At 38.1% G+C, this 26,729-nt stretch overlaps 2 protein-coding genes across 5 annotated transcripts in view; one reads left to right on the forward strand and one right to left on the reverse strand.

Moving 5' to 3' along the window:
- Positions 1–1,649: 1,649 nt before the first annotated feature.
- SFR1 (SWI5 dependent homologous recombination repair protein 1) lies at positions 1,650–5,532 on the forward strand. Of its 4 annotated transcripts, none has more exons than XM_088169303.1 (5): positions 1,677–2,030; positions 2,801–2,997; positions 3,436–3,551; positions 3,972–4,355; positions 4,497–5,532. In XM_088169303.1, exons 3-5 carry the CDS (start codon positions 3,456–3,458, stop codon positions 4,686–4,688), a joined length of 672 nt encoding a protein of 223 aa, XP_088025429.1. In that variant the 5' UTR covers positions 1,677–2,030; positions 2,801–2,997; positions 3,436–3,455; the 3' UTR covers positions 4,689–5,532. The 4 variants fall into 4 exon arrangements, with proteins under 4 accessions (XP_014739242.2, XP_088025429.1, XP_088025431.1 ...); XM_088169305.1 differs by having other exon boundaries at positions 2,801–2,943; XM_014883756.2 differs by lacking the exon at positions 2,801–2,997 and having other exon boundaries at positions 1,650–2,030.
- Positions 5,533–6,293: 761 nt separating this feature from the next.
- The window catches only part of CFAP43 (cilia and flagella associated protein 43), a 43,066-nt gene continuing 22,630 nt past the window's right edge, over positions 6,294–26,729 (reverse strand). Inside the window, exons 16-39 of the mRNA XM_088168524.1 lie at positions 26,531–26,683; positions 25,926–26,056; positions 25,074–25,224; positions 24,387–24,455; positions 23,563–23,640; positions 22,979–23,104; positions 22,444–22,548; positions 21,633–21,749; positions 20,798–21,007; positions 19,660–19,866; positions 18,413–18,502; positions 17,607–17,684; positions 16,658–16,783; positions 15,988–16,107; positions 15,798–15,905; positions 14,544–14,630; positions 14,148–14,236; positions 13,582–13,783; positions 12,689–12,801; positions 11,981–12,137; positions 10,967–11,131; positions 8,917–8,997; positions 7,679–7,832; positions 6,294–7,061 (exon numbers count right to left, since the gene is read on the reverse strand). Coding sequence (XP_088024650.1) covers positions 6,886–7,061; positions 7,679–7,832; positions 8,917–8,997; positions 10,967–11,131; positions 11,981–12,137; positions 12,689–12,801; positions 13,582–13,783; positions 14,148–14,236; positions 14,544–14,630; positions 15,798–15,905; positions 15,988–16,107; positions 16,658–16,783; positions 17,607–17,684; positions 18,413–18,502; positions 19,660–19,866; positions 20,798–21,007; positions 21,633–21,749; positions 22,444–22,548; positions 22,979–23,104; positions 23,563–23,640; positions 24,387–24,455; positions 25,074–25,224; positions 25,926–26,056; positions 26,531–26,683 — 3,093 coding nt within the window. The 3' untranslated portion in view covers positions 6,294–6,885. The remainder of the gene's footprint in view (positions 7,062–7,678; positions 7,833–8,916; positions 8,998–10,966; positions 11,132–11,980; positions 12,138–12,688; positions 12,802–13,581; positions 13,784–14,147; positions 14,237–14,543; positions 14,631–15,797; positions 15,906–15,987; positions 16,108–16,657; positions 16,784–17,606; positions 17,685–18,412; positions 18,503–19,659; positions 19,867–20,797; positions 21,008–21,632; positions 21,750–22,443; positions 22,549–22,978; positions 23,105–23,562; positions 23,641–24,386; positions 24,456–25,073; positions 25,225–25,925; positions 26,057–26,530; positions 26,684–26,729) is intronic.

The raw sequence follows: 26,729 nt of genomic DNA on the forward strand, positions 1-26,729 counted from the left end.
CATCCAAACTGCCTGAACACTTGGGGAATCGTTCAACAGGGTTTTTTTTGGTAAATGGTTACAAAAGATAGTTTGACACCATGTAATGTAAATTCCCACATTTGCTACGGAAAATATTATTTCTAAATCAATTTCACCCACCGATAAAATTCTAGACAATGTGTATAAGGCCTCAAGTTCTCAGATTTCTCAACACAACTTGTTGTAGATGGGCTTTGAATGCTTTGATACCTTTTACTGTAGGAGAGTAAAAGGTTGCTATCATCCCTGCCAAATCCTCTTTAAAGTGTGTGAATCTACGAAAACTTATGGTCAAAACCTCAGCAACTGCTAACATGTTATCACACCTACAACACTCAGTGCTTACTCACCTCTCAGCTCAAGACTATCTCTGGTCTCAACAGAGATGGGAATTACACAAGGTGAAGAGAAAACAGAGCATCCTCATCTGTAGCTGTGAGGAGGAACCAGGCAGGAAATTAATGCAGTTCTGACACACAAGCTAAGGGCATGATCCAGCGAGAGCATGTGGGTGCCTGTAGCCCACGTGCAGCCCTCAGCACAGCTGTGTGAGGCATCCATGCACAGCTTGGGGCCATTCGGCTGTGGGCAGTGCTGGAGGAACCACTGGGATATCATCCCCAAGGGCTGAGAGCTGTCGTTGTTACGGCTTCCTGACAGTTATAGCTGAAAAACATTTTGTACAAATCAGTTTTGAGAAAAGTAAATCCACATGGGGAAGCCAGGCGTGCAGCTGATAGAGACAGGAAGATCACTCTTGCTTCAGCAGCACCTTTGAGCGTCAGGGAGCTCTCTAGTCCTGAACTGCACAATGCAGCCACAGCTGGAATTGCTCCTTGTCACATTCACAATCTGTTTCTCCAGTCAAATTTCTTAATTTTCTCTTCTTTCTCACAACCACGACAGTCCTGCTCAGGTCACACATCTCCCAGTATATCCTTCGGTTACGCCTTTTCCCCTTACGTGAGGAGACAGTTCTGGGGATAAAGGCGTTTTGCAGCTTGAGGTGGAGAGCTGTGGTTCCCTTGGCTGTGACAAAAGGGCCTACTGTGCTATCCGTGGAGGGGAGTGCTCCATGCTGAGGCAGAACCCCCCTCCCTGGCACAGGGACACCTGCAGCAGGGACACTGTTATCATCTTCAGCTAGGCCAAGAAAGGTTTGGTCTAGCTTGGCCACTAGGAAAAAATTCTTCATAGAAACGGTGACTGAAACTGGAACAGACTGCCCTGGGAGGTCCTAGAGTCACCACCCCTGGAAGTGTTTAAGACTGAATATAGCACTCGGTGCCATGGCGGTAATAGGTCATGGGTTGAATTCGATGATCTTAAAAGGTTTTTTCCAGCCTAACTGATTATGTGATTCTGTGAGGTGGCACCTGGCCTTGGCCCAGACCCGAGCTGCGGGGTAGCGGGCCCACGCTGGCCTAAGAGACAGAACACCGCCGGGCATGCCCAGACACAACAGAAAAGTCTGCGAGGTACCCGGGAATGCCCCGCGTTTCCCGCTCGCACGATCGGAACCGGGACGGAGATCTCCCTCACGCCCCGCGCCCGCCCCTCAGCCCCACAGCGCCTCCCACAGCGCGCAGGCGCGAGCAGCAGGCGCCGCCCGGGCACGCGCGGCGCGCAGGCGCGGGGCCGCCCCGGGCCGGCAGCGGGAGGTTGAAGCGTCTGAGGGCAGCGAGGCACGGAAGGCGGTTCCGCCCTGTTCTTTCCTCCTTCACCCCGGCCCTGAGGGGTTTGTGCTCCCCAAGGGGCCTCTCTTCGCTTCTCAGCCCTGCTGCGTATTTGGCGTGCAGCGCCTCAGAACGAGCTCCACGGGTCTGTGGCCCTGCTAATGGGCTGCCCGGCCTTCTCTGCCGGTGGAAAACCAGCAAGGCAAAAGCTGTATTGAGTGTTAATAGAGCCTTTTGTTGCTGAGATAGTAAAAGGAGTGCTGTTATATAACTTAGCCATAAGCAGAAAAACTGAGAGCGTAGTTGCAGACGTACCCAAAGTGCAAAAGTCAAGTAAGTACTGAAAAGCCAAATTGTCTTTTCCTCCTCTAACTCAAGTTTTCTTTACTTGCTGAAGAATTTTTTGTATGGTGAACAGCATTACTGCTTGAAAATGCCAAGGATTCTTAGCCTGTGATACGGGAAAAGGATTTTAAGAGTGCAGGAGATCCGTGTGAATGTGTTGCCAAGTAACAGCATTAAGCAAACCAATGTAAAAAGTATTTGTTATGGTCATTTGAAAACCAATTTGCATTAGACAGTAAAGACAGAGAATTGTAGGATTGTTTGGGGTATTTTAAGCTATCTTTTAGGCTTGAAATTATTTTGCTCCTTGGAAAGACTTATTTCATATTTGTGGCATACAGTATACATAAGAATGATGTAGCTTTTTTTTAGGCTCTTGCTTACAACAAGAAATAATAGTGTTAAACTTCCACTACGTTTAGTGGACGCTGTAGGCTCCTCCTTAATTGATGGATGGCTAAAATAGCTAATTAACTACACTGTTTACTAAGGTCTGGATTTTTTAATAGAGTACCGTATGTTCAGTTTTGAACAGCTGGGGGGGAATGTTCTAAGATAAATGAGGACCTCCATCCTTTGGTATCAAGCCAGGAAGACCAGGGTTGCTGGGCTATTAAGGCTTTGGCATACTGAAGCTTTGGCAGTTTTCATCTGTGAAGAGGAAGCCCCTTGTGCCAGCCCTGTGTTGCCTAGTTTTGGTTTGCAGGATTTTATTCTTGAGAGGCTTCTGCTTCAAAACTCCTAATTGCAATTTGCAGGTGAGTGGAGGTGGAGCTGTCGATTTTCCAGCTGCATTCTGGTCATTAGTAGGTGGTTCACAACTGCTAAACAAGTTCAACGTTGCCAAATGGATTTGAAGTTGGTTCCTGCTGGGAGGTGTGACTTAACCATTTTAATTAAGGTGCCTTTCTGAGTCAGCTTGGGATGCTTCCTGTTAATCAAAACTTTCACCTGTGTGAGTAATTACTTTTTTAAGCAGCATCCCCAGAAGGATCAAATGAGACTGGATTATTTTCAGAGAGCTGGATACTCAATTATATTGTTCTATAGAAAAGATTAATTGTTTGTACTTGTGGCCAACAAAAATCTTCCTGGCTCCATAGAGCTTTAGGAGCAAGGGGAAAAAATAATATATAAAAATGCATAGTAAAAGACTTTATGGCAGTAAAGTAGTAGTGTCACACATGCTCTCAAAAAAAAAGCTATTCACAAAGCAAGATACTACTTAGCACATGAAACAGCTGCATAACTTATGCAGATGTCTTTTTTAAACATGCCAATTAGACAATAAGCCTTAGAATCTAATATTAGAGCTTTTTAGTAATTTCTGCAGCCACATAGCTTGTTACAATCAGGTGACAATGACACTATAATTCATTTTGTCATTTAACAGAGACTGCTATTCATCTCGAGATGGAAGAGTCAGTGCTGGATAAATTGCCATCTTTGTGCAATACTCCAAAGGATTCTGGGGCAGCACCTGCACAGGGGACTAATTCAGGGAAACAGGTATGAAAACTTACTACTTTTCCAATAATGTGATTCTTCATAGTAACAGAAACGCTTGTGGAATCATCAAGGAGTCAGAAGTCACTTCCAGCACTGCTTGCTGGAAGGCAAGAGACAGGCACCTTATACCTCTAGCTATAAGGAATGTGCCTTATACAGGATTTTGTCCAAGAAAATGTGGAACTACACCTTTCCATGTCTTGCAGCTGTGTGTGCAAATACATGTGAAAAGAAGTTAACTTTTTCAAGTTTTTGAAGGCTATACAGAGAATTAGGAAGTCTGGCTTTACAATGATAGTTCAATATATTGCATATTATATGTAAACAATAATGATAGGTAAGCAGTTGTTTGAGATTTGATAAAAATTTAAGATTATTCTGACCACCTAGGTTTTTTGGGTTTATTTATTTATTTTTTAGCAAATGAGTGCAGCTCTGAGGGAACGATTGAGGAAGACAAGACGTTCATTTAATGCCAGTTTTACAGTGGCAAAGCGGCTCAAAATAGACACTGAGAAGGACACTGCTGGTGGTGACACAGGGTGCTTGCCAGAGACAAGTACAGACTGCTCCAGATTACAAGGTGGGTCTGAAAGCCTGGAAGGAAATGGCACTGGACATAAATGTTTCACAAGTCCCTCACAGGAGAGTGATCCCTGTGCATCAGCAGAGAATCTGAATGTGCTACAGGTTGATCTTGGTCAGCAGCAGTCCCTTGAAGAAAAAGTAAAGCTGGTGAAACAAGTGCAAGAGAAGGAAGAGCTGCTTCGTAGGCTCAAACTGGTGAAGATGTATCGATCCAAGGTGAGCCAATACTCACTGGTTTTTTAGTTTGGTGCTTGTGTATTGCCTCAGTTTAAGGCATTTTATAAGAATATCTGCAGGGTATCAAAACCCCCTTATGTCAGCAGATGATGACTCTTTTTTTCTTTGTTCCAATTTCAGAACAACCTGTCTGAGCTGCAGGCCTTGATAGTGAAGTGGAGAAGTAGCACCCAGCTGATGCTGTATGAGCTGCAGTCGGCCTTTTCTGCAGATGGCAAGAAAGTGAGTCTCACTCAGCTCATCGATACTTTTGGGTTAGAAGACCAATTACTGCACTACAGCAGAACAGAAGAAGATTTTGTAGATGATTAATCTACAGCTATAGAGCTTTCTTTGCACAGACACAAAAGCAGAAAAGACTGAATACTTTCTGATTGTGTCAGAAGTGTTGGTCAGACAATGGACTTTATGTTTTGGGATTAGGAGGTTTTCTCCAGAGCTACTTATAAAACTGTGTGCATACATACAGTAGGCACTGTAAAAGGCATTACTTAATGGAAAAAAATCAAACTGGTGTTGTTTTGGAGAATATGGCTTAATGACTTGGTCTGTGAATTTTTATTTAATCAAAATAACCTTAAGTCATAGTTTAACAGGTAAAAAGCAGTCCATTTTTTATTAGTCTCTGCATGGTTACTGGTATTGAAATAGCTCAAATTGTCAATTCTGTTCATGTTCAGATGGGGAAGAGTTCAGTTTTTTGTAGATACACTCATTTTACAAATGTCTTCCTGGTGCCAGTCAGCCTGGCTGGCTAATGACAGCATTTTGTGAGTTAAGTGAAGATAACTAATTTTGATGTTAATATTCCAGAGCTAAGATAAGATGTTCTCCCTAGCTTTAACTTCTGCTGAGGGAAACGTGCCATAATGCAGTTGCTTTCAGGTACTTGTCCACACATTGTCTTCAAGGCTGCTGTCTCATAAGCATTCTGCCACAGGCTGAGGTAGTAGAAGGGAAGGCAAGAAAATTGAAACCAACTTTGTACTCTCCTACTACATCTGAGAGCCAAGGTGTTTTCTCTCTTCAAATAAATAAGAAGAACAAGGCCTTGTTTAATGGGATTGCTTCAAACATAGCCTCATAAAACTGAATAAATCTTTACCATTTCATTTATTCTCCAATAAATGACTTTTAAAAAAGCTTTTGGATTTAACTTGAAATTGCTTATTTTCTCATCATGGTCACTTCTGGTTTTTATTTTCCCTAAAACCACAATACATAAATCTTAACTACTTTACAACTCTCCCTGCTAGGAATCTTGCTTTCCTATTGGTTATACCCTACCTCTTTTGTTTACAGGTGCTATATCCTGTTTCCTTAATAAGAGAGTAATTTCTTAGACAGCTCAAGAGAAAGAAAATCAAAGATCATATATAATTTTTTAACCATTGATAAGGCTTATTAGACTTCAGTCTGTACCTACAGCTTGCTCTTAAGAATACTGACTGTTGCTGTCCAGAGAGAATGCAGAACAACCTTTATTGCAAATCACATTTGGAGTATTAAAGCACTGTTTCTCTGCCTTTTTAGGCTTGTGCAAAAAGATGATGGTGCCTGGTGAAGGGGCCAGTTATCTTCTCCAAGGTTGTTGGCACATTTGGAACAATGCTGCTTCTAGGACAGTTTCAGCAGAAAGACAAAAGGCCTTGTAATAAGTGAGATGTAATTAGAATATTTACAAATCCCAGTTAGAGATGATAAAGCAAAAAAGAGAGGTACAGGACCACAACTGAAATAGCTTAAAATTCTCCATTTGTGAGAAAAAACTAAGGTATCAAAGCTATTCTTGCTCTCACAATGCAGTGGGTTTAGATGTCATGTGAATTTATGAAAGAAGAGCTGACACGCACCATGAAGCAGGGAAATAAAAAGCAGGGACAATGCTTGAGTAGGTAGATCAGGCTCCAGCAGTAGTTAAACTTTACCACAGGTTCTTTATTAGCTGTTGTGGAGGGAACTGGCAGGAGAATACACTGCCTCTCAATGTAAAAGCAACTGGTTTTCCTGTGCCTCTGCCCATGGCTGTAGGTGATTATACCATGATAAGGCACAGCTGCCCTTGGTCAGGATGAAGCATCCCTACATCTGCTCAGAAACCTACACCTGTTCCATCAGAAGGGTAAATTATTATTTCAAACCCACAGACATGAATTGTAGCAGATGCCAGTTGATGGATTTATCTTTAAAAGGTTCTACAATTGCATATTACAAACAATGGACATACAAATATACCTGTTCTATCAGTCTACAATTTCTTGTATCCTGTGTTTTCTGTAATGAGCTATGTAGTAAATATAATAAAACCAGTAAAAATAAATCTCATCAACTGAAATATTATGGGGGTAAGACCAGGTGTAAAAAATACAAATCAGACATCCATGCATCTTTCAAATGGAAGTTATTTTTCATGGAATTACAGAGGCAACAATTTGTGGAAAGAAAAGTTCAAGAAGAAGAATCAGCTGTCAAAACTCTTTTCCTTCGATAAGACCATAGTATTATTCATCTACCTAGACTCTGATTTTTGAACAGTATGGCGTTTTCTTGGTTTCCAAATTCCATATTCTAACTGAAGAGTTGTAAGCTCTTTTTCCTGTTCCCTTATAAGGTTCCGTAGATATTTCTGCTTCAGAATCTCTTGGTAACGCTGCCTCGTGATCTCTTCAGAAATATCCCGTGTGTCTGCAGAAAACAAAGCATTAGTGTTAGCCTGTGCTCATAGGGGATGTGTAGTCTATATTTATATGGGACCTGTCCTGGGGTTTTTCCAAATTCTGTATTAAACAGGCAAGCATTTTATGAAAGGCTCACAGTTGGGCTTAAGAACCTTTATAGTACTAAATAAAGCAAAGTATTTTAAAAAGGCATTGGGCATGCTTTCTTTAGCTTCTAGCAAGTACCCACTGTTTTGAAAATATGTAACTGTTTTCCAGTAGTGGAAAGATTTCCATAAGTTTTCCTAAAAGTGAATACTATTCTTAGCTCCATATTACTTCCTCTGTTCTCTTGGAAGGGTGGAAAGAAGCCCACTGAACAGCTCTCAGAAAAAATGAAAGCATGTTGCTTAATGAAGTTATTAATGACTGTAATATTTTGACTTGAACAGTTTCAGGAATTCAGTCAACTAGCTTTGGTTACAAGAGCCTCCAGATAACTTCAGTAACCGTGTTAGGTTTTGGCAGGAAGGACTCTGCTCATTGTGCACATAGAGTAACAGACAGGCATTCCATGCCCTTCAGCTGATGGTGAAGAACAGCACTGTCCTTTGCTCGTGCCTTAAAGTGCACCACTGGACTCACCAGCTGCCTCAAAGACGTGCATCCTTTCTGACACAGACACAAGCATTTCCTTCAGCTGCAGGCTGAGCTTGTAGTTCGCTTGCTCTTTTAGACGGATGCACTTCTTCAGCTCTCTGACTTTTTTCTGATGGTTCTTCACATTCTTCTTGTGCAACTGTCAATTTTGAGATGAATAAAGCATATATGTGAGGTCATACAAAAGCTGTTCAGACAAACATGATGAAAAGCTATAATTTTAAGCACTATGCTGTAGCTTGATAAACTTTCATGTATGCCGATTTGACTAGTAGCACATTGTAATCTTTATTTTGTAAAGAGTCTTTCACACACAGTATCTCAGTTTATGGAGTTCTAATTTAAGGAGCAGCCAAGGAATAAAGAGAAAGAGGAAGAGAGATATATTAAAGATAAAATTTGAAAGGCAAAGGGAGAAAAGAAAGTCAATGGAATCCATGAGTTAAGGACATGCTCTTGGCTGCTGGGAGCTGCTGAAGCTGATGGATAGGCTGTAAAGGGACAAGATAAATACTAAAGCTTGAAGAGGAAGAGGAAGAGGAAGCTGATGCCAATGAGCACAACTTGGAGAAAATCCAGTGAAATCACTTAAAAACAACGGCAGTCATAATTTGAATGGTGAAATACATGAGGTAACGAGCAAATAAGATTGTTGTATCTTATTTTGAATACAGAGGGGAGGGATACTTTGCTGGTGGTCCTGCAGAGAAACATTAAACAGAGAAGACTGAAAGAATGCTTCATTAGAAATGGAAGAGTGACTTTTATAGGCGCTTCTGTGTAAGAAGTGATTAGCAGATCAGCATTCAGATGTTCAGGATAGGAAAGTATTTAATTCCAGTAACAGAGCAAGTAGATAGGCTTCATCTCTGCAACAATCCATGTATGATGACTGCTTCCAAACACTAGAGAACTGCTGCTGTAGACAGCACAGCTCAAGTTCAGGAAATTGTTGAAAGCCAGATGGACAAATACATGGTATATGTATATGTATCTCTCTCTCTATCTATCTATCTATCTATCTATCTATCTATCTATCTATCTATCTATCTATCTATGTGTGTATTATGTATATAAGTATTATGTATACTCCAACAGTCCTTGAGTTAGCATGCCTATATCAATTGCACTTATTCTTTCAAACACCTCTTGCTAATGAAGGCAAGGAGCTGCATTTAAACGAAGGCTGTGTCTCTCAGATGTGGTGGTTCCCTTGGATTTACCTTATCCATGACTCCAAGGCTCTGCTCCATTCTTGCTAAGTGATGAGCAATGTGGGTGTCATAGTTCTGCATGGTTAGGAACTGAAGAAATAAAACCAGAAAGAAATTACTTTATGCCTGTTCATTCTCAACAATTCCACTCTTCTATAAAGAAAATCATACTATGTGAAACTCAAAAAACTGGAATTCTGCAGTGGTAAAGCTTACTAGTGATCATAGAGGGACCTTGTAACAATATGCTTGGATGCTGTGTGAGTACTAGACTGTGCAGCTGTTAAAAAGGATGTTATCTGTTTTATATTTATAATGGAAACAAGGGCCAAACAAGTATGCTAAGGTTGTCAAAAACCCTAAGCTATGCTTTTGCTTATAATGTAATCTAAGCTAACAGAGCTGGAGGCCTAAGATAGTCTGTCATTAGGCTAGAGAGGAAAATTATTATTTTCTGTCTAGTGGCTTCTTAATCATTCTTCCTTCTTTTATTGTTCTAGCTGCATAGTAATTGACATATCAGAGAATTTATGATTTTTTCCTTGAGCACACTGCTACTAAAATACCTCTTTATCAAATGACAAATCACAAACTCCATAATGTTTTATGGATCTATAACAGGAATGTTTTATGGATCTATCACAGGCAGTAGACAGGTTCCTGCAGATGTAGATTCATCCTTCCAAAGTACTGTCCCACCAAAGTGACAGGCAGAATTCTGTGGACTGCTCTAGTTAAGAGGAGGAGAAACAGGCAAGGCCCAGAAGGGGCTCCTTGCCTACAGGATTGAGCTTCTTTCACTTACTGCTTTATTAGCAGCCCTCATTCCAAATAGTCTCAGGTCCTTGTCCACACACATTTATCTAAGCCATCATTCTTTCCATTCCTGTTGTTGGGGTATCTGTTACCTTGTCTTTCCCACTAACCCCATATTTCTAATCAAAAAGTGCTGTAAGTCCATTCTCTCAGGGCATTCAAATTCTGATTAAACTGGTAAATGCCTTTACTATGGGCAGTTAAACTCTCTCTGAAGGGCAAGAGTTCTGCTCATCAGTTTAATGAACTGAGCTAACAGCAACACTGGTGATAAATTTGCCACAAGAATTTTTCAGTGCGCTGGAAAGAAAGAATTGTTCAGTGCTCTTTGGAAAGCAGTTTTGGTGATTGGTGTTAGTTATGAAAGCCTTGTGATTCAGAACAAGCATTTTGTGGAGCAGCAATACAAATGAAGATTAAGCAAAACATATGGTTTGAATTTTCTTCTAATCTTTTGATTGAATTGCAATATTGTTGGACCTGCTGTCCAACACTCTCCTTTTTCTCTATGCTTTATAGCTGTCCCCACTGCTATATCTCCATCCTTCAACATCCATTACTCCAAACCTTTATGCCACCCACATCATCACCATAAGATTTCCCTACAGTCTTCTACATCCCATACTGCAATACTCTCCGGATTTCCCTACAACCTCTCTTCTTCCTCTTTTCTTCTCCCAGTGGCATCCTTGGCTGCGTCCCACAGCCTTTACCTCTTTTTCCTGGCCTGCCAGCTGGGCTTGTTCAAAGTTATGTAGGTGCTGGCCGGCTGTTCCCTCCTGCCTGCCGGGCATTGCAAACAATTCCCTGCTGTGCTGCACATGGCAGTGAGAGGGAGGGACTCGGTGAGCTCCCGTAGGAACGCCCAGTCTCCGTGTACAGCAAAGTTACAGCATTTCTGTGCGATACCAGATGGGGGCACCTCAGACCTTCCACTTAAAAAGGACTCTGCTCGATTTTAAGAGATCTGTTCCTTGTGGCTGCAAAATCCTGATTCAACGCCAGTTTTGAAACACTAAGAGTTAAAGCTAATTTTGCCTTAATTTACACTGTAACATCCCAAAGAATTTCATCACTGCTCAATTTCATGAGTAAGACTTCCCTTTAAGAGCTGAATTGTTGACCTATTAGGAATCACGTTTCTCTAAGAGATTTATGAGGTATAAATATAAACGATCTTTCTTACAGGTATAGGCAGCATAATTTTCTGCAGTTAAAATATAAATCAGAAAAAGCAACTCACTAACTGGCAATCTTTTGAAATAGGTAGTATTACAATATCCCGAGCCTTCTCTTTCAGATCTTGTATCTGCATTTTCATTTTCTTGTGTTCCCATTCCAGCTGTATTATCCCTTTAGAGAAGTCTTTATATTCTACCATGGCAGTAATTTTTTTTTCTCCTTGAGCCTAAAAAAATAGATCAATCTTAATTAACACACTTTACAGATTACGGAATAATTGTTTGCAACAAGATGGGCAAGTTTCCAAAGTCATAATTTTAGTCAATTAAACATGTCATACTGCAGTCTCTTCCCAGACTTTGCTCCAGATGGTTATCTTTTAAGGAAGTTTATTCTCTTTTATGCTCTGTGTCACAGCCTTAGATCATAGAAATAGATGAAGAAAATGACAACTAATCTCTCCCTCCATCTATCTATCTTAGATAAGAATGGAAAGGCATTTTAGGTCTACAAAATACAAGCTTGCTCTGTTTAAGGCATTTTGCAGATGGTTGATACTGAAAGCTTTGTGCAGTAGCAGTAAAAGACAATTTTTGTACAGCTAGAAAGCCTAAAAAAAGAACATTTCATGAGGTATGAAAAACTGTTTTAAGTATCATCACCAATTTCACCTTACATAAAAAAATTGTATTAATTTTTAAATTTAATGTGAGCCACTACTCAAATGCTTCTTAACATGACTATAAGTTCGCCTCGGGAATTTTTGGACTTGTGCCCACGACATTAGCATTTTCTAGTTACAATGTATGTGTAAGTGATGGTGTGTCCAAAGACAGTCGCCTTTTCATTGATCTGAATTTTATTGATCAAACATCAAGAAAGCAGTCTGCACTGCAATCTTTACATCATGAGAAGAGACATTAGAGAATTCTTAAGAGCTTCTAGATTACAACTGAGCCTGCTGGTGTGTGGCAATGAATTGAAACTAAATGTCAAACTGGAGAAAAAGCTGAGCCTCTGAAGGACAATACATTTGTTTAGAAAGCTTAAATTTCCTCCAGATAATGTAAATTACCGCAAGACTGCAATTCAATTCTTCAACAACACTCCTGTCAATGAGAACAGCATCACTGTAGTCTGGGATCTCAGTACTTTCCAATTCCACCTGCCCTTGTTTTAGCAAAAACTGGACAGTCAAATTCTGCTGAAGCTTCATCTTCTCCTCCTTCAGACTAAGATGGCAGAAAACAAAAACAGCATTTATTGATTTCAACGGGATTATATAAATCCTCTCATGATTCTCAATGTTTATGTTTATTACTGGTAAGTGGTATTTTCATGTAGGGCTTACTCTTTGACAGACTCTGTCTTCTGTTTGCTGTTAAAGCGACTACAAAATCTGAAACTTATCATATATGTATACATAAAGTTTTCAAGCACTGGATTCAGTTTAACATACTCTAGCAGATGTTCTGAGGGAAAATGTTATTACTCAGTATAAATCTTAATATCAATTGAAAAGAAAACAGAAGAGGCCTCCAGCCAGGGCCAATTTTCCTGTATATTTTACTTTGGGATTTATTCTTGAATGATAATGAATGTGAAAATTATGTTACGTAGATAAAAAAATCATATATTGCAGGTCCAAGCAGCAATGAAACCTAGATAAAAGAGTGCTGGAGAACAGACACCAGTGCTGGTGTATAATTTTGCTTGTAACTTTTGTTTCTGTGTTAGTGGAGTATTAAAGGTCAGCTGAACATAGGAAAAGACACAAAATTACCGAGTGAGTTCTTGGAAAGTGTTCTCTAATTCTGACTTCATCTTCTCATTTTCATCCACTCTTCTCTGGTGACAGGCCTGCATCTCTGTCAGTGCTAGGGACTTCCATTTCACCTAGGCAAGCAATATTGTGACATTCCCAACTTTTTCAACTTTGTCAGTGTGTCAGGGCAAGCCTCTTCAAGGACAGAGAAGACAAGTTCTTAAGAAGACATCTGTATACATAAATATGCAGCCCAGTATTGTGAGAATCTCAGTACATCATATGAGACATAAAGGTTACAATCCTTGTACTCTGCTCAGGAAGTTATTTGTTCATATATGCATAATTTATTCATGTGAAGGGAAATCAAATTTGCTTCTCTTTTGGTCAAATTTAATGTATATCTATCTCTGCATAATTCAGATTTACTCGTTCATTCTTTTATGATGAACAAATACATCTCCAGAAACACCTTTTGTTAAGAATTGCTCTTTATATTCTGGAAAACTATTAGAATCCATTGGTGCAAAGGTAGAATGCTTATGGGAGAGGATGACTTCAACAGATAATGGGAATCAAATACCTTATAGTGTTTTTTAGTATAGATAGAGCAAAGGAAAATGATAATTTTTTTTAAAATGAAATCATATAAAGGTCACAATAATTCTGATAAAATCCATCCATATTAATATGCTAATATTTCCTCTGAAGAACTACAGCTAGAACTAGAGAAGAGGTTTCCCTGTTATTCTGAATTGAATTTATCCAGAACAAACTTTCAAAGGCCAATAGAGTATATGTATCCTGCACTGTTATTTCACCACTAGCTTGACCCTATGTGAGAACTCCACTAAAGTTTAAGACTCAAAAATATCAAGAAGTATACAGGCAAAATAAAGAATTTTACATACCAGCTCCTCACTCTTAATTTTATTTCGTCTAGCTAGACAAAAACGTTTCCACACAGACTGGTTTAAGCCAGTAGGCATGTGCTCAGGACTATCCAGCTCATCCATGGCTTTCATTAAAAGGGAAAGTGCATCTTGGTAATTCTCAGCTGATCCCTTCACATAGGGGTTAGCTGCATCCAGGAGGGTTTCTGTCCTTGGGGTCCTAATGCACACACACAGCATAGGCAGAATGTACTTTCTATTTTCTCTTGCATAGAAGAAGGTCACAAAAAACTAAGAATGTTTCATACTCTCAATCTCTTGAAAAAAGCAAACAGATAAGACTATAAAAAATAAAAATATTGTCTTAGAACCTGATGATTGTTTAGACTGCATTTAAAATAGATTTTGTGTAGTGAATAAGGAAATGTATATTCAAAATAGCAATTGTTAGTGTGATGGGAATTTAGCTCTTGTTAACTATCCAATAAAAAGCAGGCAATATAATTTGGACTAGTAGAACAAATAGTATTCTCATTCTTGACTCATGAGAAATATTAGTATTTAAACAATGGAGGGGATCTTACTCTGGTCGACGTTTGTAAAGTTGTATAAGTTCCTCAAGAAGATCATCAGGTATATCAGCAAACTGCTTTATAAAACAATCTTCCAGGCTCTGGGAGTGGGGAAGAAAGCTTTCTTGTTACCATAATTTTTTTTTTTAAAGTATCAACCTGCTCATATCCTAGAAATACAGGATACAGTACTTTTCAAGTGCTCCCAAACAGGAATCTGCACTGTTTCATAAATTCTTCCATACACACACTGTCCTTTACTGCCTAATTTCATTCATCAGTGAATTGGCCAGAACTCTTGCTTACAGAGAAGTACATTCTTCTCATTATGAAGATACATTCACTTTTGAATTTATACTTATGAACAACATTAACTTCTGAAACTCTCTGTGTTTCCAAGACTCTCACCTGGTCTTCATGTAATGCATCTTTATAGGGGCCCGTGTAAGCCTCAATACCATATTTTGCAGCCAGGATTTTTTTTGCACCCTTGACCTGTAGTAAAGCCAAAAGATTTCGGGAATGAAACAGCCAGCAGAAACAGTGAATGGCTATTCACATACAGTGATGAAGCTGACAACTTCTTACTTCTAGAGATAACCTTGTGCACTATTTTAAGTAACCATACAATGCCTTCTTCAGGGGTCACTTGTAGATACTGCTAGAAAATGAAGAGCTGTGAAATTAAACTGACCTGCTGCTTAAGAATGTAACAAATTTGTGTAAAAAATGCTAACAAACCTTTTGAAACACTGAATGTAATGGCATATGTTGATACCTTTTATTCTATAGGGATTTCTTTTTATTTTCATCTCAGGTAAGACCAGTCAAAAAATCTCAAATGTTGTTCAGTGGAGAGTTCCTAACTTTAGAATGCAATTTCCCTATTGTCATGGCAGAGTTCTTCTATGTGTCAGGATACTAAAGTCATGTTTTATAGAGGTTGTTAAATACTCTGCTGGAGAGACAGTTTTGTTGTATTTGATGGTTTCCAGGGACCAAAAGTTGTACCAATGGGACCATTTAGAAAATAAAGAAAAAAAAAATTAAAAAATTTGTAAATCGTAAGCTGGTATACACTTGGCCTCAGATGGCTTTAAAACTAGTCCAGCCAATTCAGTGGTGGGGGCTAGATGCCTGTTTGGAATCCCTCCCTGCAGCTCACAACAAGCTGCTGGCAGCTCCAAACACACAGTGCTCTGCCCAGGCTGAGCAGGACACCTGACATGTGGAGGCAGCAGTGTATTTCTGTGGACTCATGAACAACTCCTTGAAGAAAAAGTGGGCAAATGGGATAATATTGTCCCAAAAGCCAGAACCAACCTGCAGACTACAGTAAGAGACTTGCACTGAAACCCAGACCTACTACTGTATTTTCAGCTTGATATCGGGTACTAAAGAATATTATATGTAGCAAACAAATAGCAGCATGCCCTTCTGAATGTATGAAGTTTTACCAAAGAACTCCAGATGAACCAAGCTGAGTACCTATTAAGAAAACCAGAGGTATTTATAATGTATGTCACCTACCCAAACAATGACCCTGTAAATTGTCAAAGTCCTTTATGGCAAACTTTTGCTTTGGAAAGAGCAGACTTCACATGAAATTGTACAGTAAATATTGCATTACTCCAAACAACAGCATTTCAACTGATAACTTACCTTTTCTTTCTTCTTTTTCATAAGGAATTTATGAAGTCCAGCTTCTCTGGTGTCCAACTCTTCATCCAACAGTAAAGCATAAATGAGATTGACTATTTTGAGTTCTTCCTGTGAAATGATTGTAATAAAAAAAAGTTAACATTTTTGCTGCACAGAGGCAGACATGAAAAATTAATGCTTTTTGCAATACCTGGTAGATGACCATCTGTGATTTCAGTTTCTTTTCAGAGAGTTTGCAGACAATCTCATCGAAATTTTGTGTAGTTTCCTTGATGGAAGCTTCAAGTTTCTTCCATTCATTTCTCAGAAACTGAGGAAGGGAAGGACAAGAGCAGCAATATTATATCTGGAAGAGCAAATAATTTCTGATGCCTCTCTTGATATATATCTATCTATATATATGAGATGATGGAGAATGCACAATATGGAACTGTATAATTCAGCCAAAAGGCCACAGAAATTACTAGTCTGGATAGAGAGTTCTGCCAGGCTACAAAGTTATGTTGTTCCAATACGACTTTGAAGAATAAATATAATTGTATTATTTGTGTATGGCATCAGCAACTCTGGGAATGAACCCGAAAAACACATTTTAGAAATACTGGTACATTTGTGAAGGAAAGTTACCTTCTTAGGATATCACAACTTTTACAAGTTTTTGCCCATAGTAATTAAGTGGAGACTGCCTAATTCTGTCTAAGGTAGGATTTATTTAATATGCCACATGATCTTTGATGATCATTTATTCTTAGTTTCTCCTATTTATTAGTATTCATTTTTAGAAGTTACTTCTGAGAAAGATTGGAAGCTTTGGTCATGAGCATCATGAACATACCCATCTTTTCCTCATTTTAATTTACCTGTCTATATTCTTCTTTTCCTTCATTCAGTTCCTTGACATTTTTCTCATATTCATCAAATGTTTTCTTTTCTTCTTCAGTCCAAAGATCCTCAGGTCTAGATAGAAAAGAAGGTGGAGGAATATCCTGGAAATATTGAAGAAAAATATGCTTAAAAAGCAATAGTAAGTCTACATCAGCACACTAACAAACTACAGCATGCACTAAATTTAACAAAGGGTATTTTTTAGGAAGGTACAAACATTAAATCAAAGTAACATATATATTCTGCTGCTCTAGTGTATATATAAACTAAAATTACTTGCATCAGTAATTTCAGTGTATATATATCATGCTAGACTCACTGGCTTACAGGAATTCACTCCTGGATCTTGCAAAATACAAGAATTTGGTACTCAAATACTCCTGGCAGTACAAGATACACCACATTTTCTGTTTCAGAACCCCAAACCTAACTCCATGCTAATGTAAACTTCTGTGTGGAGTCCTAATTTTCCAAAACAGATCAAGTGCCTGGGTCTGCCCTACCCTTTTTCTGTGGCACTCCTTCACATCCTTTCCTTCCTCTACTGCTGTACAATCTGTATTTGGTGAGTTAAATGAAACAGTGTTTTTCTGTAAGATTAAAGCCATGGATGATTGATCCTTCCCTCAGCAATATAGTTGTTATAATGGTAATATATTAGATAGATGTACATTAAATAGATGATCCTACAGTATTCCACTGTGATAGAACAGGTGTTGATAGGTAATTCTACACAGGCAGTAGAATCTTGTGGTCTCTTTTTTTTGGTGTATGGTCTCTTATGGAGTCCGTCTGCTCATAATGCAGTTTTACAGCTCTCCAGCTTCCTTCTGTCATTGAGGTTGGAGATATTTGCTGGTTGAATTTCACATTGCCAGAAGAGCCATGGAAAAACAGAAAGGACATGGCAGAAACACATCTCACCATTTTCAAAATGTCTTCCCTCCTGATTTCCAGCACTCCACCCATCATGTCATCAAGAGCACGCAGTCTTTCATCGTCCTGGGAAGAACCACAAAAAATACTTGAAGGTACAAAAGGAACTGTAGCAATTGCAAGTTTTGGGGATGATAACAGTGCTCACCTCTAGATTATTCAGAGTGTCACTAGCAAATTGATACTTTTTGGGGCTGTGTGTGAAACATCCCAAAAGTTTCCGTTTTTTTCTGGTAAAATACTCATATGCCAAATAACTTACTAAAACTGCCATTGTGGCAGTTTTAGAAAGAATAGGCATAGGTTACTCCTGGCCAACTGACAAGCTATGATGAAGAAAGATGTAATTGTGCATCTGTTTTGGGGCCAGAATCATCTTAGATTTTTACAGATACATTTTAAAGGGAGAGGAAAGCACTAGAGTCTTCTAGTCTGAACCATGGAGAACAGAGGCTGCTGAATCAACAAACACCTATCAAACACAAAGCTCTTGATTGAGAAGTAGCATGAATTTGGACATGTATCTAGTTCCCAACCATCTGATATGATATTTTAAATTGCCCCTAAGCACATGTTTAAAAACTGTGAGTCTAACACTCTACCTTTTCTCCCCCCAGCTGACCTATGTAGTTCTGATTGTAAACAGTAGTAATAAGGAAAAAGCACATATCATCATTACCTACCAATTTAAATTATTTCTCCCATACTACATTACTGGAATATTTCAGTGCTGCATTATTTAAATAAGCCTAAACAGAGACAATGGCCTGTAAAAGGGACACTTCTTTAATTACCGTAGCAGCAAGGCGTCTTTCCATTTCAAGCTTAGCCAGCATTTCTGCTTGCTCTTTCTCCTCTTGAGTCATGTATTTCTCAGCTTTAATCTGAAGGCAGAAAATGAAGTTTGTGTCAGGGTTCTTTTCTCCAAATGTAATCACAGGGATTAAGAACTTTTGGAAAAATGCTGGTCGTGGTTTTGGCTGGGATGGAATTAATTTTCTTCCAAGTAGCTGGAGTGCATCCCACAGCCTGGGGATTGGTATGTTGGTGGTCAGCACTTGTTTTTCATTTGCATCAGTTGTTTTTCTTGGGTTTTATTTCTTTGTCTTTTTATGATTTTCCTCTTAATTACATTTATGATTACATTTTCATTGTATTGATTAGATTATTTTAATCATTGTTGTCATAATTTTTTTTTTCAGTTATGAAACTGTTTTAACTCAACCCACAAGTTTTCTCACTTTTACTGTCCCAATTGTTTCCCTCACCCTGGTGAGATGGGGCAGTGAGTGAGCAGCTGTGTGGTGCACAGTTGCTGACTGGGATTAAACCATGACAGTGGTATAATAAAAATTCTCAATGCTTGCTGTATCTCTGCTCTATGACAATATTGCTCAAAATGAAAATTCTCCTTTTGAACAGCTACAGATACTACATTTAAATATCCTAAAATATAAACCACCATCACTTTTGTTGATATTAGTTGTTTTGTGTATGCCTTTTCTTACAGTGAGGTAACATGGACTGGTGACAGAGCAAAGAAAAGTAGGAAAAGATTGACCACATGAGCAGGTAAGATCAGTGGAATATACTGCATAAGAAATATGGTGTTCTTTTGTAAATACTTAATTGAATTGATAAGTACATTACTAAGTATGCTCTAAAACTTAGATTTTTAGTTGAAAAAGACTTTGTTTCAAAATGGCACTCAGAGAAAACAGAGAAATCCTTAACTATGGAAACAATTCCTAAAAGCCTGGGTTGAATGTCAGGAACAAAGAATTTCTATGTAATTTATGGGCATTTTCAAAACTTCTAATAGCAATAAATTAAGTTTGTATACATTTTTTCATTTCAGATTCACTTATTAAGGCTTTTCTCCCTAAAAAGGGAAGGGAAGAAAATGAGCCAAAAAGAGGATTTTAAGTGTACAGACACATATGCTTGAAGGTTTTTCAGTACTAACACAATGTCTGGAAATGAGAAGAATTAGAGAATTGGGTTTGAATGGGTGAAATACAAAGATGCATTTTTCAGACACCTCTGAATCCTGAACAGTGAGTGCTCGCTCTGGCATCTCATCATCTGTAAGGACTGGCTCCCACACTTCCACTTGAAGTTCAAGCTGTTCCAAGATTTCTTGGATCTTCAGGTTTCTTTCTTTCACTCGTGCTATCTCCTGCTCCTTTTGTTGTACAACTGTGTCAAATTCCTCATTAAAAGCAGTTTTCACTTTGTAAATGACGTCCTGGAATACCAAAAGAGGAAACAGCAGTACTGTTCAGATCACATCTATCCATGCTTATATACTATTCCTCAAGCCACCAGAATCATGAATGTGTGTATTTGAGTGTGTGACAAGGAGATAAAGTGGTAAACCATTTTTGTGATAACTGTAGCATAGAATTCAAGCTTTGTTAAATGCAATTAGGCAAATGAAATATTTTTTTCTTTTTTTTCTCCCCTAGAAATTTTTATTCATTTTCTTCTACACTACTTGGCATTTAAGAAAGAGTCTGAAAGAAACATGCTGCTGCCAAAGCTAGATAAAAAATTAGGGTTATTCTGGGCCCTTTTCAGCTGCAAGAAGGAGGAGCTTCAAAGAAAAAAACATATGACCTGTAAATCTAGAGACTGCAAATCACAGGTGCAGGGAGGCAGAGCAAAGAATATACTTTCCTGATGCAGCCTGCAGTTTCAATAGGCTTTTATGTGATTCTCTGTCATATAAGTAAAATGTGTCCGTTAAACAAACATTGGAAACTGACTTTTTAAGAACGCCTCAGACCTTATAATAATCTAAAAAAGCATGTATTCTTAGTGGATAAATTCTTCTTTTAGCATAAAAAAATGATCTCAACAAAGAAATGTAGAACTTTAAAGAGGGTAAAACATATGTCTCTCTTACTGTGTCAATTTACTAAAATCACCATCAAAAGGATACAGATACCCTGAAATTGGATAACCAATTTCATGAAATCTTGTTCTTCCAAACCCAAGCTGGCAAATCCACAGCACTATGTGCATTTACCAGCTTTTGTCTCAGTTACTCAGAGACTGGTGTGACTCTCCATTGTTCAGTGTCAGTATGTCCAAAATCTAACAGTGGCTGTGACTGCTGTAAAAACCAACAGATAGGAGAGTGTCACTGCAGTAAGACAGGTTTCAGAAGATATCACCTTCAATAATATTGTCTGGTTGAGTTTCTGCTCCTTGGTGTGCAAATCACATTGGTGGTATAGGATAAATGTGTTCCCACCATACTGAGAGCTCAGGCTTCCACTTAGGCAGTCAGGTGCACCATCATCAGCCACTTCTGCTGCTGCTTTCTCTCCTTCTTCCTCAGATAAAGCAGTCTCAGAGTCAACCTCAAGGTTTTTCTTCTGAGCCTGCATATCAGAAACATGGCAACTGTGTTAAGTTTGTGTATGATCCAGTGGCACACGGTGAAAAAAATTCTAGAGGTTATATTCTTCAATTAAGCTCAGTGATCAAAATAATACAAGTTGAAATGATCATATCTGGAACATTGGGTCCATTTGCAGTTTTCCCAGTACAACACTGGCAATACTGAAGCAAGTCCAGTGATAGGCCACAAATATCAGTAAAGATTATAAACATTTTACATGTGAGGACAGACTGAGAAAACTGGAATTGTTTACCCTCAGGAAGGAGAAGGCTTTGGGGGTTCTTTTCCCTGCAAGGATTGTCAAACATGAGAAGAGGCAGCCCAGAGAGCTTATGGATTCTTTCTCCATGGAGATATTCCAAGCCTCACTGGATGCAGTCCTGAGTAAATGCTCCAGGAATGTTGGACTAGATAACTTCCAAAGGTCTCTTCTAACTTGAGCTACTCTGTGATTATTTAAGACTAATACTATTTTTAAACAACATTTCACCTTTATTTATGTTGTTAAGTTTTTTGGCCAACTTCTACAGCAAGAAAATGAAATGTAGGAATGCAACTAGATAAAAAAGTGATAAGATGCCAGCCCAGAAGATCATGATCTGTACCTTAAGATCATCTGTTTCAGTCCTCTTTGACTGGAGAGCTTTCTTCAAAATTTCCAGCTCTTCTTTACTACGTTCCTTCAGTGGATAATTACTCACTTGACAATCCATATGGAAGCACTGCTCAAATTTAAAATAAATAAACGAAAGGAAGAAGTTCTTCAGAATGCTCCTATCAGTTAATTTGTTCAATACCTGAATGCTAAACAGTTACACACTGCTTAGAATCAGGAATAAAATTGAGGATCAGTTAGTATGAAATATTGGTTTAAAACATTTAAACATTAATTAAATTAAACATTAATTTAAGCATTGTTTTAAAAAATAATCTATGGGTGTGGTCTCTTATCTATCTTTATCACAGAATTAAACCAGAACTAGTTCGTTTGGGTTTTTTTAAATTACTAGGTCTTTCACTACCCTTGGGATAATCCAGTATCATCAGTTTAACTCATCTCCTCCTGTTTAAAATAGGCAAAATCAGGGTTAAATTTTGCCTTTATGTTCTCTGTAGCAGAAGTCATACGGACTGAAAATAAAAATAGTATTTACTTCTCCTTTTAGCAATACTGTGTAAATATATTGTCTGAGATCAAAGAATTAAAGAGTTCCCTATTTGCTTATTAGCACTATTTCCACCTTAGAAGGTAAAATCCTCCAGACAAAAATTAACAGAATAAAAGATTTCCTTGAGCCTTGGGAAGAAATAAAGTTTTTCCCACACCGTAAGTAAATCCGAAATGTGTTATTTTGTGTCTGTACCATAAGGAATAAAAAAACTACTGCAGAAAATGTCTTAGAAAGCAGAGTTTACCTTAACTGCACGTTCTTTTACACACATGACATCCCAGCACTCATATTTGATTAAGTCCTGCAAGTAGCAGTAGGATAAAATCTCCATCTCAATCTCTGTCCTCACCTTTCAAGACACAGAAGAGAAAATAACAGGATGCGGTGCAAAGTAACAAGATATGGACAATTTGCATTGAGTTACTGAAAGAAGACTAATAAATGAAATGAATTATCAATATTTCATCATCTTAGACTATCACTGCTATCTTCTCCAAAACCTATCTGCATAGTACTGTAGGCATCATTTTCTATGAGAAGAAAATCATTCTAGAATTTAAGAAGTGAACACAGTGACATTTATAGTTTCTGGCATAAATCATATTCCAATTTGTCTTGTCTGCATCAGCAGTTTCACCTGCTTCAAAAAGTGACTTTAAATACTTTTCTGTTTTTCTGCTTCTCAGCAGTGAACAGAAACTTTGAGCTAGTCCTGTGTTATTTACTCATTTTTCTCTTTTCCACTGACAGTTTTAAAATGTTCCCCCATTCTGCCACACCCTGGCCACATCTTCTTCAGCCTCTGCTTGTGCTCGTTCCTGTTCTTCTAAATCCAGGTTGAACTCCTGGAGCTCGAGTTTCTCAATGTCTGGCACCTGCTCATTTTCATGCATCATTTTCCGAATCTGTTTTTTGGAAGAAAAGAAAAAAAGGAATAAAAAGTAATTTGAATGTGAATAGAGGAAATGCTATTTTTAACACCATAGAACTTGATATCAGAAAAATAATTTTAATTACCTGCACTTTTAACTACCTGATGGGAAGAAACAGAAGGAAAAAGACAGGGCAGCCTTTTCTATAATGGAAGGTTTTTAGACAGGCAGAAGTTAGCCTGCTGAGGGGACAGATAGCTCAAGGTGTAAGGGTGGTACAAAATACTCATTTGGAGCAAAGGAAACTGAGAAGCAGACAGTAGTTCCTGGCAGTTTCAGCATTGGTCCCTGAAGAAATACATCTCTTCAATACCTGTCTGCTCAAAGTTTATGACAAAAATGTAACTGAGCACTAGAGCTCACAGCCATAAAGAAAGTGTTCTTGTAAACAAAACTGGGAAGCTGAGCCAATACTCTTGTAAGAAACTCACAGTTTCACGCAGCTTTTTAATTCCCATTTTTAGCTCTTCCTTCTGGTTAGCAAACCTCCGAGTCTCTTCTCTCATAACCTGACATACAACAAATGCATTGTTGAAAGGCATAAAAAAGGCAAGAGAAAATAAAATACTGAAGTAATCTAAAGGAACATTATCTGTACAGAAAATAAAGTGCCAGAGGGGTTAATAACTGAAACAGACACCTAACTCAATAGAATGATCCTTAGAATTGCACAAGAGAAAACAGGTTTTACAGCCAGGTCACATGGTAAACTGGTTGTATGGCAATAGCACTTGAAAAAAAAATACTAAAGAAAGACATAATTACAAGTGCAATGCTTACAGACACATTGAACTGCATAAAGCCTACTCCCAGAATTTTTTAATCCTTAGATTTTTCATTGTTGAAAATTTTCATAGTTTTCATTTTTCATTGAGTAACCTGCTCTGTTTCTGGTAATAATCATGACAACTTTTTGACATGTAGTATAAATAGTCTTTTAAGTTTCTAAAAGAAGCTAATTTCTTGGGCTTTTTTTTTTCCTTGTCTTTCTTTGCTTTTTTTTTTTTTGTACACTTCTTGTTTAGAAGTGGTCTTCTGGTCTTCAGAGCTCCTGTTGTGCTAGGTACCTTCTCTGATGTGTTTATAACCTCGGCCTAGAATTTCTAAAAATCTAGATCACAATGGTTAAAGAAAGGGCCAAATGTGAGAAAAGTTTTAGAAACTAGATCCCTTTATAGCAAATACTTTGATGCCCTAAGTGACTAATGACCCTTGAAAACTCTGGCTTTGATTAATACTTGTTCTGTGAAAGTACCTTCTGTATTTTCTGGCCCATCCATGTCATGTCATCGGTATTTGGGACGTTTCCATCTTCTTCTGTCACCTGTGCATTAAAAGATTTCAGTGTTGCCTCCTGATGTTTATATTAAGGATATAAACATCTAGCTCAGGTATTTAGAGAGTGAGTGAAAGAAGGTAGGTAATGAAAGAAAAAGTGGACTCCCATTAGAAACACCATCACCAAATTAGAGGGTGTTACATTTTTGTTGCCTAGATCTGATCCTTCAAACCCTTGCTGTTATGCAAAGCTTTTTGACTTAAATCACCGACTGGACTAATCTCTGTAGTCACTACTTTGATTGATTTCAATGGAAAAACATGCAATTAGTAACACACAATGTATAGCAGTAACATCACACTGGGAAGGACATGCAATTTCACATGAGGAGAAACTGACTTTCACAGAGTTTTCTGTGGCTGAGGAAACCAAATGAAACTGAAGATGTGAATGTCATCTTCACAAAAATATCCTATGTCTTTGATAGTACTCTTCCACAAATTACTATTTAAGCATATTCAGCCTATCCTCAGGGGTATTCTTCCACTTTAACAAAAGGATCAGTGTATTAAGGACAATTTTTATCGTGTACAATTTTGGGATAATGATCAAACTGCTTTTTTTCCCCATAAAAAAGAAAGAAAACACATTAGATTTCTTTACTGGAATTGATTTTGATGTGGATTCTGGGTCAAACTTCCATTCTGCCATAGATTTTAAAACAGAATTTTCATGTGAAGTAGACTTGTTCAGTATATGAAGGAGAGATTGCCAGTAAAGAGCAGCTTCCTCAACTTGAGTTTCTTTTATCTCCCTGGTAAACAGAAAGGGAATTGATGTATTTTTTGTATATTATGGAAGAGGACAAAGTAATAAACATCCTTTATAACACAATTATTAAGTTATTAAAGACTGTATATTTAATATTTTAGTATTGTTTGAGTTCTAGAATTGCATAATTAAATGAACTCTCCAAAGAAGTAAAAATTCTGAAAGATGGATTACCCATATTAGGAATATTGCTCTGACAGAGTCATCTTTAATCGATGCATCTACCTGAACATCTATTTTCCCACAGAAAAGCTGTACTTTCAAGTGTCTCTTACTCCTAATGTCTGCTAAGAGCTCTCTATAGCCACAGTAGAATTCCCAGTAAAGCTGGGATGTCTCTTCATCACTGAGTTAAAATAGTATCTCAGGAGATTACATCCCTTACATCCCCAGAGAGCCCTTTCCAGAGCTGATTTCAGAATGATAAGAAGCATCAAGTAATACTTCTCAGAAGATATTCCTGTATGTTGTACTGCAATCACACCCAAAGTACAAGACTTCTCTTGAGCTAGGGAGGCCAGGCTGCCTCTAAGAATGAGAGGAAAGATTTTATTTCTCTCCAATTCTTCTCCTTACTTTGAGACTAAGAAAAAGGCAGTCTAGAATCACAAGTAGATGCACAAATTAATCTATCAGGATACAAGAAATGACATAATCAGTATTAGTCTGCCACTTTATACATACTTCCACTTCAGACACACCAAGGCACAATCATTTTCACCGTTAACTAGGATGAAATTGCCATCCAGGGAGAATGCCATGGATCTGATTCCCCCTCCTTGGTATGAGTGACAATGCTTTTGTCCAAGTATATCCTAGAGAAGTCACAGAAGCAGTATCAGCAAATACATTTTTAAAATGGAGTATGTCTTTAAATTATTTTTATTACTTAAATTTAAAAAACATTTTAATTTTTTTTTTTATTTTTAGATAAAAGTCAATCCGAAATGGCAATACAAAGTACATAAAATACTCGGGGTTTTAAGTTTAAAAGGTTTGACTACACACGGGACAAATTTGAAGTACATTGATTTTGCAGGAGGTAAGAACAGTAGCAAAATGATCTACGCTAAGATTTACTGAAGAAGGAAGTAAGTGATTTGTATGATTGCATGCACATTCATTATAAAAACAATTGTCTTGTTAATGCTATGTCAGTTCATTTTCAACATAAATTTTTCTCAAACACCTTCTATTCAAGTGAGGAAAAGTTTACAGCTAAGGAAAGTAATTTTCTTATTTCTGTCTCTCGTAAATCAAACAAAGCCTGTGCCCAGACGCCCACCTACCAGAGTAGAAATATTGTAGATAAACAAAACACCATCCTTGGCTGCTGCTGCCAGCCACTGGCTGTTGGGTGATAAACAGAGCAAACCTGATCCAAACTGTTTGCTAGGAATCTTCTTTAATGATGAAAATACTGATGGATCTTGCAACTTACTCTGCCAAACAAGCAAAACGTTAGCAGCAGTTCAGATGGTATCTATG

The sequence above is a fragment of the Sturnus vulgaris genome, chromosome 8 (assembly GCF_052056855.1).
Source record: "Sturnus vulgaris isolate bStuVul1 chromosome 8, bStuVul1.hap1, whole genome shotgun sequence".
Lineage (NCBI taxonomy): Eukaryota > Metazoa > Chordata > Aves > Passeriformes > Sturnidae > Sturnus > Sturnus vulgaris.

What these genes read in the sequence shown, in the direction of transcription:
- SFR1 (XM_014883756.2), top strand. Translation starts at nt 3,456, where the DNA reads ATGGAAGAGTCAGTGCTGGATAAATTGCCATCTTTGTGCAATACTCCA. An exon ending in GGACTAATTCAGGGAAACAG is followed by an intron (nt 3,552 to 3,971) that starts GTATGAAAACTT and finishes TTTATTTTTTAG; the next exon opens with CAAATGAGTGCAGCTCTGAG. An exon ending in TGAAGATGTATCGATCCAAG is followed by an intron (nt 4,356 to 4,496) that starts GTGAGCCAATAC and finishes TTCCAATTTCAG; the next exon opens with AACAACCTGTCTGAGCTGCA.